Raw genomic sequence first — 12,870 nt, 5'->3', positions numbered from 1 at the left:
TAGTCAGGCATGACTTGACCTTGGTGAATCCATGCTGACTGTTTCTGATCACTTTCCTCTCCTCTAAGGCCATGTCTACACTTACAGTTTTGCAGCGCTGGTAGTTACAGCTGTGTTCTTACAGCTGTGTAGGGCCAGCGCTGCAGTGTGACCACACTGACAGCTACTAGCGCTGCAGTGTGGCCACATTTGCAGCACTTGCAGCGCTGTTGGGAGTGGTGCATTGTGGGCAGCTATCCCAGCATTCAAGTGGCTGCAACGTGCTTTTCAAAAGAGGGGGGTGGGGTGGAATGTGACAGGGAGCGTGGAGGAGACAGACAGAATGGATTTTTGGAGTTGACACTGTTCTCAGCTCCCTGCCTTGCAAGTTATAAGGACTGGAAGACACACAGTGCCTACCTTCAATCATTTTAAAAGTTCTAACTCCCTTCCCCCACTCCTCTCTCATTCACTAAATGCAAATTATTTACTTCTAAATACCTGTCAGACCAGATAAGCAACTGCTCAACACGGACTTCCCCCTCCCCCTCTGCCGTGTGAGAGTGCTGTTTCTCTCTTCAAGCAAACAGCTGTGAACATTCCAAAGTAATTCCCCTGCCTGCCTCCGCTCGCTCAGCAAACAGGAGCTGTGTTTGTTTTTTAAATAAGCAGTTTGGCTGAACTCCGAGCTCTCCCTTTCTTCTGGTTTGTTGTGGACAGGAATTCTGGGATACTTCCTAATACCCCAGAGGTCAATAAAAGCGCTGGTGGGCATCCACACTTGCTGACCAGCACTGGAATCCCTACACCCGAGGCTCGACCGGGTGTACAGCCAGCGCTGCAACCAGGGAGTTGCAGCGCTGGCCGTGCTTTGCAAGTTTGGCCACATCCTAAGTTGCAGCGCTGTAACCCCCTCACCAGCGCTGCAACTCTCTAGTGTAGCCATGGCCTAAGTGCTTCAAAATTGATTCCTTGAGGACCTGCTCCATGATTTTTCCAGGGACTGAGGTGAGACTGACTGGCCTGTAGTTCCCCAGATCCTCCTTCTTCCCTTTTTTAAAGATAGGCACTACAGCAGCCTTTTTCCAGTCATCCAAGACCTCCCCCATTGTAGTGAGCCAGCCATCCGGGACCTCCCCCATTTTGTAGTGAGCCAGCCATGCCCAGTCCCTAATCAAGCCCAAATTAAGGGTCTTAAATTTGCAAATGAATTGTAGCTCTACAGTTTCTCTTTGTGTCTACATTATTATAAAAGTTACCTACAGAGAGTCATTGAGATCACAATAAGCCCAATTCTCACTTTCTCAGTCTTTTTTTACACCTCTCTGGCACTGCAAAGGTACCTCAGATTAGATGTAAATTACATGTATACCCACCACTGTCAGGGTGGTGTCAAAGGGCTTTTGTATAAATGAGAATCAGGCCCAATATGATTTATTTAGAAACTACAGTTAGAATTCTCGTATCAGTTTTTCAGAAGGCTTTGACTCCATTAGACAGTGTTTCTTGTCAATATATTAACCTGATCTATATCTACATACATATTAGAGATGTTTAATTCAAAACCCAAGTCAAACAAGTATTTTATTATGCTATATTTTGCATTGCTTATGGAAGACACAGAAGAACTGAGGCCAAAGATATTCACACTTGTATATTACACAAGTCATTTTCATAATATACTTGCAAATTGCAGAAATATGCAAAGAAAAACAACAAATTTCCATAACTAATGGGAAACATTTGAATTAAACATTATATTAACAACGTTACACCGGGATTTAACTGAACTCGATATAGCTATCAACTAAGCAGGCAAAAATCCCATTAAATTCCAAATAAAGTTCATTACACTATATTTTAGAAGGTGATAACCATAAACAAATTATTTATAGAATACAAAGAGAAAATTATTTTTCTTCCTTTTAGAAAAACAGTCTCCTGTAGTTGATGGTAATAAAGCTGGTTATTCATTAGAAATAGATCCAGACTGACTCTATTCAAGTCACAGCATGAGCACCCAAAGTAGCAATTAATGTAGGCATTGATGTGGAAGTGGTTTTCCAAATGCCATTCCATTTCTTTTTGTTTTGTTTTTATGTGACTAAGGTGAAAGTTAAGTTGAAAAATTACAACTACTATTTCTGAAAGGTACATAACACTAAACTACTTTATAAGATATCAAGTAGCGACCACCTTGATTATAAATTGAAAAGCATTATTTTTGCAGAGCAGCTTTGGTGGCACACTGGAAATGGAATGCATTACCATATGAAGCATCCAGCTAGGATCAATTGCCAATGCCAGTCCCCTAGACCCATCGGATCAGGGCTCCAGTCCATAGCAAGGGAATGCCAGTAATTGCTTAACAGAAACTTCTTTAGTCAATGAAGGAGAAATACAGATTGACTTTAAGAAGAATCTCCTCTGCTTCTCCTTAGTTGGAGGGACAGTGGCTATGAAGGGGAGCGCCTTGCAACACATGGAGGGTCCCACTCAGGGATGCACATTCAGACAAAAAAACTCCTCCTAAGAAAAAGCTAAATTTACAAGGGAATAAATGATTGCAGGGGATTAACTTCAAGCCAAGGATGCATAAGCAGCTATTCGTGATTTATTCTTGTATTTTCTGGAGGATTATTTGGATTCATTTTATTATGATTGTAACTCACCTCTGCCTAACTGGTGTCTCCTACCAGTATGTATTAGTAATTATATACACTGCCTTATAAACAATTACAAAAACAAAAAACAAAAACAAAAACCACAAGTTTAGTTGCCCTGTGGATCTGAATTAAATCTCAATACAAGAAAAAAACAAACCCTTATAATTAAGGCCAAAGCACTCTCACCCAGGAATCAAACCTAATCCCCTGCTAATGCTATCATGCTAAAGCAACAGGCATGCTGATGAGCAAACACAGGGGTATTAACACTCTTTTCAAATGGAGAATTAGGTGCACAAATCCTTTTGTAGGGAGATGAGAGCATCTCCCCAAATCCATAAAATACAACATGCAAAGAACATTTAAACGGCTGTTCCAGGGGAATGTGATAGAGCTGGTATCTGCTCTTGTAAAAGAGATACTAAAGGTGACATGAATCAGTATGGCAATTTTCCCTTCCCCTAATGCCAGGTGTTCAGTCATGAGTGAGTTACAATTTGTTCCCTGGTCTTCTCTACAAGAGTACAACTGCTTTCTTTCCCTTGCTCAGGGCTAGTGGAAATTATATGAGATATCCTTTAGTGCAGAGGTTTTAAAACATGGAGGTGGATTTGTTACAAGGATAAAATGTCATATAGGGGTTGACTGCAGGCAAGTAAAAGACTTGTTTCACCTTTAGCCAGGGCTGGATTAACTCTCCTGTGGGCACAAGCTATTAGATTTTCTGGTGCCCCTGGGTGTTTGGAGTAGGGGAGTTGGCTCGGGGCTGGGGATTGGGGTGTGGGAAGAGGTGAAGCTCCAGCTGGGGGTGGTGAACTCTGGGGGAGGGTCAGAGATGGGACAAGAGATTGGGGTACAGGCTCTGGGTGGGAGTTTGGGTGCAGGAGGAGACTCCAGGCTGGGGTAGGGGATTGGGGTGCAGGAGGAGGTGCAGGCTCCGGCCAGGAGGCACTTACCTCGGGCAGCTCCTGGGTCAGCAGCGCTGCAGGGCTAAGGCAGGATCCCTGCCTGCCCTGGCTCTGCGCTGCTCTGCTCTCTCAGGTGGCCAACATGTCCAGACCCTAGGCAGAGGGGTCAGGCCATTCTGCATGGTGCACATTGTCCATGCCCACAGTATCACCCCCGCAGCTCCCATTGGTCGCAGTACTCGGCAAATGGGAGCTGTGGAGCCAGTGCTGGGAGTGGGGGCAGTGCGCAGAGATTCCCTGAACGCCCCTCGCCCAGGGGCTGCAGGAGCAAATTGGCGAGCTGGTGCTTGTGGCCCCAGCCCTGAGAGGGTTGGGGCACCGAGGCTCGGGGACCAGTATCTGGCCACAGTGCAGAGACTTGCCATGGGCCAGATGAAAAGAAGCAGTGAGTCTGTCAAGGTTCCTTCCCCACTCTGAACTTTAGGGTACAGATGTGGGGACCTGCATGGACACTTCTAAGCTTAATTACTAGTTTAGATCTGGTAACTCTGCCACCATCCAGAAATTTCAGTGTCTGGATCACTTCTTGTCCCCCACAAAACCTTCCCCTCCCTGGGCAGCTTTGAGAGGCTTCACCAATTCCCTGGTGAACACAGATCCAAACCCCTTGGATCTTAAAACAAGGAGAAATTAACCATCTCCCCTCCTTTCCCCCCACCAATCCCTGGTGAGTCCAGATCCAATCCCCTTGGATATTAAAACAAGGAAAAATCAATCAGGTTCTTAAAAAGAAAGCTTTTAATGAAAGAAAGAAAGAAAAGTAAAAAAATCATCTCTGTAAAATCAGGATGGAAAATACTTTACAGGGTAATCAGATTCATATAGCCCAGAGGAACTCCTCTAGCCTTAGGTTCAAAGTTACAGCAAGCAGAGCTAAAATCCTCTCAGAAAAAAAGGAACATTTACAAGTTGAGAAAACAAAAATAAGACTAATCTGCCTTGCCTGGCTATTACTTACAAGTTTAAAACATGAGAGACTGATTCAGAAAGATTTGGAGAGCCTGGATTGACGTCTGGTCCCTCTTAGTCCCAAGAGCGAACAACCCCCAAAACAAAGAGCACAAACAAAAGACTTCCCTCCACCAAGATCTGAAAGTATCTTGTCCCCCTATTGGTCCTCTGCTCAGGTGTCAGCCAGGTTTACTGAGCTTCTTAATCCTTTACAGGTAAAAGAGACATTAACCCTTAACTATCTGTTTATGACAGAGTCGCATCTGATCTGCGGGGCTTCCGTTAGCCCGAGGCCCTGGGCTGCAGCCCCTAAAGCCCCTGCATTAATCCGGCCTTGCCTTTAGCACAAAGCTCTAGAAAAAGGCACTGGTGGTCTGTGGGTTCTATTGCTCCTTTGGAACCCTAGTGAAATCAGCAGTGCAAAACACATTCCCCCCTCCCATTTGGCACTGGGGCAAACACAAGACCTTTCAAAGTTTTTCACGAAAACTAGAGAGAAAGAAAGAGTGAGCAACTTTAGAACAGAGAACAGTTAGGGTCCCCACCTGGGATGTAGGAGACCCAGATTCAAATTCCTGCTTTGAATGAGGCATGTGCAAGCCCTGACTACTGGCTATATTTGGAGCGGGGGGGGGGACTTTCGCTCTCTCTCTCTGGTTTTGAATAGAAATTCCATCTTGGACCAAGAAACGTTTCTTGACAAAAATTTAATCAAAACTGACCCTTTCTCATACCAAATTTTCTTTTTGACAAATCAGAATTTTTTTTAAACAAGAAAAGTTTAGTTAAAAAATTATAACCAGCTTTACTGAGGACTGATTAACCACTGGAAGGTCCAGCTTAGCAAAATGTACAAGCAAAGTAACTAAATATTGAAGAGATATAATACTAATGACAGATAAGAAAATCTGTGTCCCAAGTTGATGTCCTATTAATTTTCAGAGGGGTAGCCATGTTAGTCTGGATCTTTGGTGCTTTTATTAATTTTGTTCATCTGAATTGTTTTCCATATTTCTTGTGTGCATAGTTTCTGTTCTTTTGTTGTTGTGAGTAAATACTGGTATGAATGAATCGCTCTCATTTCTCTCAAGTTAGCTAGCTAGAGAGCTGCTTTTAAATAAAGGGTTGAAAGGAAGATTATTTGTAATGCAACTTGCCTTAACAGTAGACCAATTCAGGCAATTAAAGACACAGGAGAGATATTGAGGATATACACTCTGCCATGAAGAATCAGTTGATAAAGGTAATAGCACTGATGTAATATACTTAGACTACCGTAAGGCATTTGACTTGGTACCACATGACATTTTGATTAAAAAAACTAGTAAGATCTAAAATTAACATGGCACACATTAAATGGACTCAAAGCTGGATATCTGATAGATCTCAAAATGTAATTGTAAATGGAGAATTGAGCTATGTGTCTAGTGGAGTGATATAGGGATCCGTCCTTGGCCCTACACTATTTAATATTTTATTAATGACCTGGAAGAAAACAAAATCATTACTCACAAAGTTTGCAGAGGACACAAAAATGGAGGGAGTGGCGAGTAATGAATATAGTTTCACTGATACAGAGCAATACAGATTGCTTGGTAAGCTAGGCACAAGCCAACAATATGCATTTTAACACAGCTAAATGTAAACGTGTACATCCAGGAACAAAGAATGTAGGCCATTCTTGGAAGCAGCGACTCTGAAAGATTTGGAGGTGTGACACTCTGGCCTAAAAGGCTAATACAATGTTTGGATGCAGAAATGGAGCACTGGGGTGACCTCTGCTGGAATACTGTGTCCAGTTCCGGTGCCCACAATTCAAGAAGGATGTTGATAAATTGGAGAAGGTTCATAGCAGAGCCACGAGAATGTTTAAGGATTAGAAGAGATGCCTTAAACTAGGGATAGGCTCAAAGAGCTCAATAAATTTAGCTTAACAAAGAGAAAGCTAAGGAGTGACTTGATTACAGTACAAGTACCTACACGGGGAACAAACATTTAATAGTACGAACCTCAATCTAGCAGGGAAAGGTATAACACAATCCAATGGCTGAAAGCTGAAGCTAGACAAATTCAGAATGGAACTAAGACATTCATTTTTAAGCATGAATAATTAACCCCTGGGACAATTACCAAATGTTGTGCACCATTGACAATTTTTTTAATCAAGAATGCATCCTAAGATGGTCTCTACTTCAAAAGGAATTATTTTGGGGAACTTCTATGGCCTGTGTGATACAGAAAGTCAGACTACATGATCACAATGGTCCCTTCTGGCCTTGGAATCTATGAATCACTATTTAGTCACACTGCTGATTATATTCTATAAACATTTCCAAAGACTGCTAGTGCATTTCTAGAGAACTGCATTAATTACACATTCCAGCTTTGTCAGCCTTTAAGGAAATATTTTTTTCTTTTCGTAAATACCTACATGTTTTGTTTTTCTAGCCAATCCTTAACCTCCAAAATAGCAAAAGTGCAGCCAGTACCAAATACATTATCATACTTCAGTACCAAGGTTCTGGTCCAAAGCCCGTGGAAGTCTACTAGAAGGCACTCATTGTCCACAACATGCTTTGGGTCAGGTTCTAAGTGCCTTACTTAAAACTAGAGCTGTCAGTTGATTAACTGATAGATTAACTCAAGCAATTAAAGCAAAACAAATTAACTAGATTAAAAATAATTAGTTGTGATTAATCTCAGTTTTAACTGCACTGCTAAACAATAATAAAACACCAGTTTAAAATTTACTATAAATATTTTTGGATTTTTTTTCTTTTTTGTCCTTTATGCCGCTTTTCCTGGTGAGAGTCATGGCGGAAGCATGGACTAGGGAGGACCAGACCTCCCTTTCCTCCACAACAGGTTCCAGCTCCTCCTGGGGGATTTCCCAGAGTTCCCAGGGCAACCAGGAGATTTAATCCCTCCAGCATGTCCTGGGATGATCTCGGGGCCTCCTCCCTGTGGGATGTGCCTGGTAGAGTTCCAACGGATGCTTCCCAGGGGGCATCCTTATCAGGTGCCCAAACCATCTCAGCTGGCTCCTCTCAATCCAGAGGAATAGCAGCTCTACTCCGAGACTCTCTCGCATTGCTGAGTCCCTCACCCTGTCTTGAGGGTAAGCCCAGCCACCCTGTGGAGAAACATCATTTCCACCACTTGTACCTGCAGTCTCGTCCTTTCAGTCACTACCCAAAGTTCATGACTATAGGTGAGGATGGGGACATAGAATTACCTATATACCAAGAGCTTCATCCAAGAACTTGGCTCCCTCTTCACCACCATGGAAGCACCTACATCACTGCCACCTCTGCACCAATCCACCGGTCGATCTCACGCTCCCACTTACCATCATTTGTGAAGAAGATCCCTAGATATTTGAACTCTTCCACTAAGAGCAGCTGCTCCCCCCCTCCACTTTCTTCCAAGAGAGGAGCCTGACTTTCAATTTGGAGGTGCTGATCCTCAGCCCAGGTACAGTGCTCACTTTATATAATTTTTATTACAAATATTTGTACTATAAAATAATAAAGAAATGGTATTTTTCAATTCACTTCATACAAGTGCTGTAGTGCAACCTCTTTTTCATGAAAGTGCAACTTACAAAGTTTTTTTTAGGTAACTGCACTCAAAAACAATGTAAAATTTTATAGTTTACAAGTCCACTCAGTCCTACTTCTTGTTCAGCCAATTGCTAAGACAAACAAGTTTGTTTACATTTACAGGAGATAATGCTGCCCGCATCTTATTTACAACATCACCTGAAAGTGAGAACAGGCCTTCGTATTTGCACTGCTGTAGCCGGCATTGCAAGGTACTTATGTGCCAGATATACTAAACATTCGTATGCCCCTTCATGCTTCGATCACCTTTCCAGAGGAGCTGCTTCCATGCTGAATTTAAATTGGTATTCAAATATTGTTTAAAACTGTGATTAACCATTACTATTTTTTTTAATCTTGCGATTAATTGTAAGTATTTTTTAATTCATTTGACAGCCCTACTTAAAACCTTTTACTTTAATGGGAATTCATAATGTTCAAAATCTGAACATCATTGTTATTTATATTTCCACCACTCATTATGTAGTTATCTTGAGAAATTCTAAATCTGACACTACTCACATTTTATATACATTTATAAAGGAAAACTCTACTCTGTCTTTGTGATATTATGAAGCATTCTCATGAGGTGGCTCATATTGTGAACTACAGAAGAGAGGTTCTTAAAATTGCAAAGGCAATAAATAAGAGCATTTCAACATTAGAAAAACAACAAGTACAAGTCATTTTAAACAAATATACTTTTTTCTTTACTTTCTTTTTGTGAAAATTCATCACTTTATGCATACAGTTAAGAGAATAATAGATGTTTTGATTTGGTGGGTGAACTGAAAAACTAGAAACTAACCAAATATTTTCTAACAAATTGCTTTTTTTCCCCGCAAAATAAAAATCTCACGAAAATTTAGACTGTGTCCATTTGAAATGATATTTTCAACAAGCAATGTCAATTTGAATCAATATTTCATTTCTAAAATGTTATTCTGAATCAATGTTTTCTTTTGAAATGAAATGCTGCCATTTTTTGTTTTGAAAATGTTGAAATCAAATGTTTCAACATTTAAGTCTTTGTGGATTTTTTAGTTTAGTTTTTTCAGCCAAAACTGTACACTGAAGTCAACCCAAACAGTTTTGGTGCCCCAAAAGTTGTATTTTTGGCGAATTTACTATTCATTGAAGAAATTTCACTGTAATTATTGCTATAATAAAGTAGACCCACACAAAGTAATTTTCTTTTAAAACAAAATATAGTATGACAGAGTATCTTTCATTCCACTCTGTGCTGATCTTTAGTTTTCCTTCTTAAATCAAATTGATTAATTGCTCCGTTACCTTTCTGCACCACTTCCAATCATTTGCAATACTTATTTTTACAGTTTAACCACATGAAGTTAACGTCTCTTGATTTTTGTTTGATTGCAGTTTAATGAGAAAAATTCAAATTATCAATCAAAGGACTTGTCTACATGGTAGGGTAACATGCTCTATGAGGGTGTGGTGCTCTGGGGGTGTGTGATTTCCAATGTGCACTAACATATTGCACATTAATTAATTGGTCTCTGTAGAACCTGCTGGTGCACACTAACAGTTCCCTATATAGTACTGTTTCAAACACAGTTATTTGAAAGCGAACCAGCAGGGTCTACATAGTACATCTGCAAAGTACTTTATCATCTTTAATTACACAAGTCTCACAGGCAAGACCAATTGTCTTAAGTAACCTTTTCTCAATATTGGCAGACTTCCCTCTGAACTATACAACAATTTCATAGCTGCACTGATAGTAGTAACGCAGTGTCAACAAGTCCCAATCAGAATTGGGTCCCCGCTGTACGAGGTGCTGTACATACAAAAAACCTCAGTCCATATCCAAAGGAGTTTACAGACTAAAAAATTACAGTTAAGTATGACAATTTTTCAAAATGCCTCTCTTTAAGAGAAAATTGGAACATTTTTAAGGGAGCCTGTGGAGGTAAACAAGGATTATCCTGTTTTTTACTAATAGGGAAATTGAGTTCAGAGAGGTTAAGCCTGACACCTGAAATTTATGGCGGAGACAGTTACAGAGCCCAATTCTCGCAGTTTTTCATGCCTGGACTTAAACTACAAACAATTCTCTTTTTTCTGCATACATTTGCTGTTAAAATCTTTGTTTTCAGATTATTATAGTGAATGTCTCATTACTAAAAGCATAGTTAACTTAAATCATGCGCTCATGCAGCAAAATATCAACTGTTTTCAGGTTAAAATATTTGAATAAGGCAAAACAAGCTAATAGTTATATTGGTTATTCAACTGAGCAGCGCCAGTAACATAAACCTTACAAAAACAAGTCAGACACTTTTTTCATTTGCTTATTGTCAACCATATTTTCAAATCATATATTTTCCTGCTACCAAATTACTTGACTGCAGATGTCAGTGTTTATCAGTTTCCGACTATCGCTAGCACTGAAGAGGAAAACCAACATGCCATACTAGGCCATGGATTTCCTCCTGCCACTGGTACATCATGGTGATTTATGAAAGGAGTTCTAAGTCATTGGTAGCACTGCGTATGGAATGAAGCCTGAAGGAAGAATCCTATCCATGGCAATAATCAAGACAAAAAAATATAATGAAATCTGAGCACAAACATGGTTCTATATTTTGGTTCTTAGGAAATTCCAATAGAGAACGGTCTATTAGCGTACTGGAGCAGAGTTCATATAAGCATTTCCCCTCAAACTCTCAACAGCAGCTCTTAAACATGAATACCATTGAACCCAGTAGGGGTCACAAATGCCTGATAGAAGTCCTATAGAACTGAGTAGCGATTAACCCAACAGGTTTCTACAAAAGCTATTCTATAAATAACTTAAGAATTTAATAGGCAGTGATATGTTTACTATATTTTAATATTCTTTTAAACTATGCTATAGAATTCTGTAGCGGGAATATCATTTTCTATTAAATTCAATTGTATTTTCCCATAGAGGTGAAATAAGATTAAAAACAAACAAACAAACCATGTGTACACACACTTGTTTTCTACAATGCATTCTAGACCAGCTTTAAAACTTCTGAATGTGTCTCTGTCTGATGGATACTTAATCTCTCAGCTACCATTTTGGGGTACGGGAGGGTGGAGGCTCCCATGAGTTTAAGTCAAGGCTTAAGTGTGGGTTTTTTCTCCCTCTCCCTCCCACAAACAAAACCCACCTAGCACAAGAGTTTATATGGTACCACAGAAGGTTGCTTTAGAGAGAGTAGCAAAAAAAATGGTAAATCCCACATTAAGATAACGGAATTTGCGACAACATAAGAATGGGTAAAAAATGATCACATGAATAGGATTTTGGGATAATATTCCAAGATTTGGTTGTTTAAGGTACAATCTATCATAGCTTGGTGCTATGCATTTTCGCCACTTGGAATCTTGGAAAGAGAGGGCAGTCTCCTCCCAGAATCATAAAAACAGTTTACTTCTGGTTATCATTTGCTTCAGGTAAAGAGTGTTTTCAGCTACCAATGAATTCAGATGAACGAGCTGGGTCGGTGACTATATCACAAAGAAATGCCAAGAAAATAATAAAGAAACCTTTTTATGAATCCTTTTGCTACATCAAAGACAAAAAGAAACCAAGGAAGATATGATATGAGAGTAATGAAGGCAACTTTACAGTTGTATAGTTCAATCTCTTTTCCCCAACCTAATGCTCAGAGTTCCAATTTTGGTGAAATCGTCCCATTTTAAAAATGGTGTCTATCATTCTGTTAATTCAACACAAAGATGGACTACAGATCTTATAAATAAATACCTTCTATAAATCGAAATGGAAGCCTTATTCCCAATGCTCCTAACTGTAAATTCTAACACATTTTAAGTTTTGTTCTTCAGGGAAAGATGATAGAGGCATCTTCGGTATAAGGACTTACAGAAAACAACTGGTTATATAGTCACACATTTTATGAAAAATGATCTTACGACTGATGTAAAAACAGAATAAAGAAATAATGCTAGAAACCAGTCACTAATGGATATGATTTTAGTCATTTATTTTTAATATAGCTACTTCCTATTTAAATAGGAGGGATCCAAGCTGCAATACAGCATTTCAACAAGTACCACGAAATAAAATCCAACCATTTTAACACTTAACATATTACATTCTGATTGGTGCCATATTAGATAAATATATACAAGCAGCAAAAAACAATGGTTGTTTGAGAACCTAATGTTGTAGTCATAAAAATAATGCAGCACAGCAACAAGTTTACTGGAGTGTTCCCTGAACACGCAAGATACCAGATGTACTGCTGTTTATTTTTCAAATGAAAGGGCCATAAAGACTTTGGAAATGATTATCTTTTCAGCATTTAAACAAACTGACAAGCACAGAAACATGAATCAAGAATGTTTGCATTAAATCACATAAATAGTGATAGGTCATTTCCAGTTTATTAAAAAACCTAATCAGATATACTACAGTATGTAGCTGGCATCTTACATGAGAGGCAAGGCTAATATTCCCACCAAGAACATACCTTCTCTATTTTTGCTTTCCTGGCATTATGCACAAACCTGCGTCCCAGCTTCTTGGCATACCAAATAGAGGCAAACATTGTAGTGATTGTTCAGATTTCAGTCTGGATATGCAGCACAATAAACTTCCACCAGAGCTCAAATACGAGTCTAATGATGGTAAAATGTCTCACTACTATGCTGTTGCTTTCTCAGATCCTCTCATAGTGGTTTCTGAAA

The 12,870-nt window shown here is 39.7% G+C and overlaps 1 protein-coding gene across 9 annotated transcripts in view; it reads right to left on the bottom strand.

Annotated features, from left to right (window-relative positions):
* The window catches only part of DLG2 (discs large MAGUK scaffold protein 2), a 1,579,821-nt gene that overhangs the window by 723,344 nt on the left and 843,607 nt on the right, over positions 1–12,870 (bottom strand). The window contains exon 1 of one of the 9 annotated variants that reach the window (XM_050940627.1): positions 12,654–12,791. The exons of the other annotated variants lie outside the window; for them this stretch is intronic. Coding sequence (XP_050796584.1) covers positions 12,654–12,731 — 78 coding nt within the window. The 5' untranslated portion in view covers positions 12,732–12,791. Of the gene's footprint in view, positions 1–12,653; positions 12,792–12,870 lie in introns of those variants that run through there. 9 annotated transcript variants of the gene reach the window in all.

Source organism: Gopherus flavomarginatus, chromosome 1 (assembly GCF_025201925.1).
Source record: "Gopherus flavomarginatus isolate rGopFla2 chromosome 1, rGopFla2.mat.asm, whole genome shotgun sequence".
Lineage (NCBI taxonomy): Eukaryota > Metazoa > Chordata > Testudines > Testudinidae > Gopherus > Gopherus flavomarginatus.
Note: the sequence above shows the minus strand (reverse complement) of the source record. Positions and strands in the feature narration are given on the sequence as shown.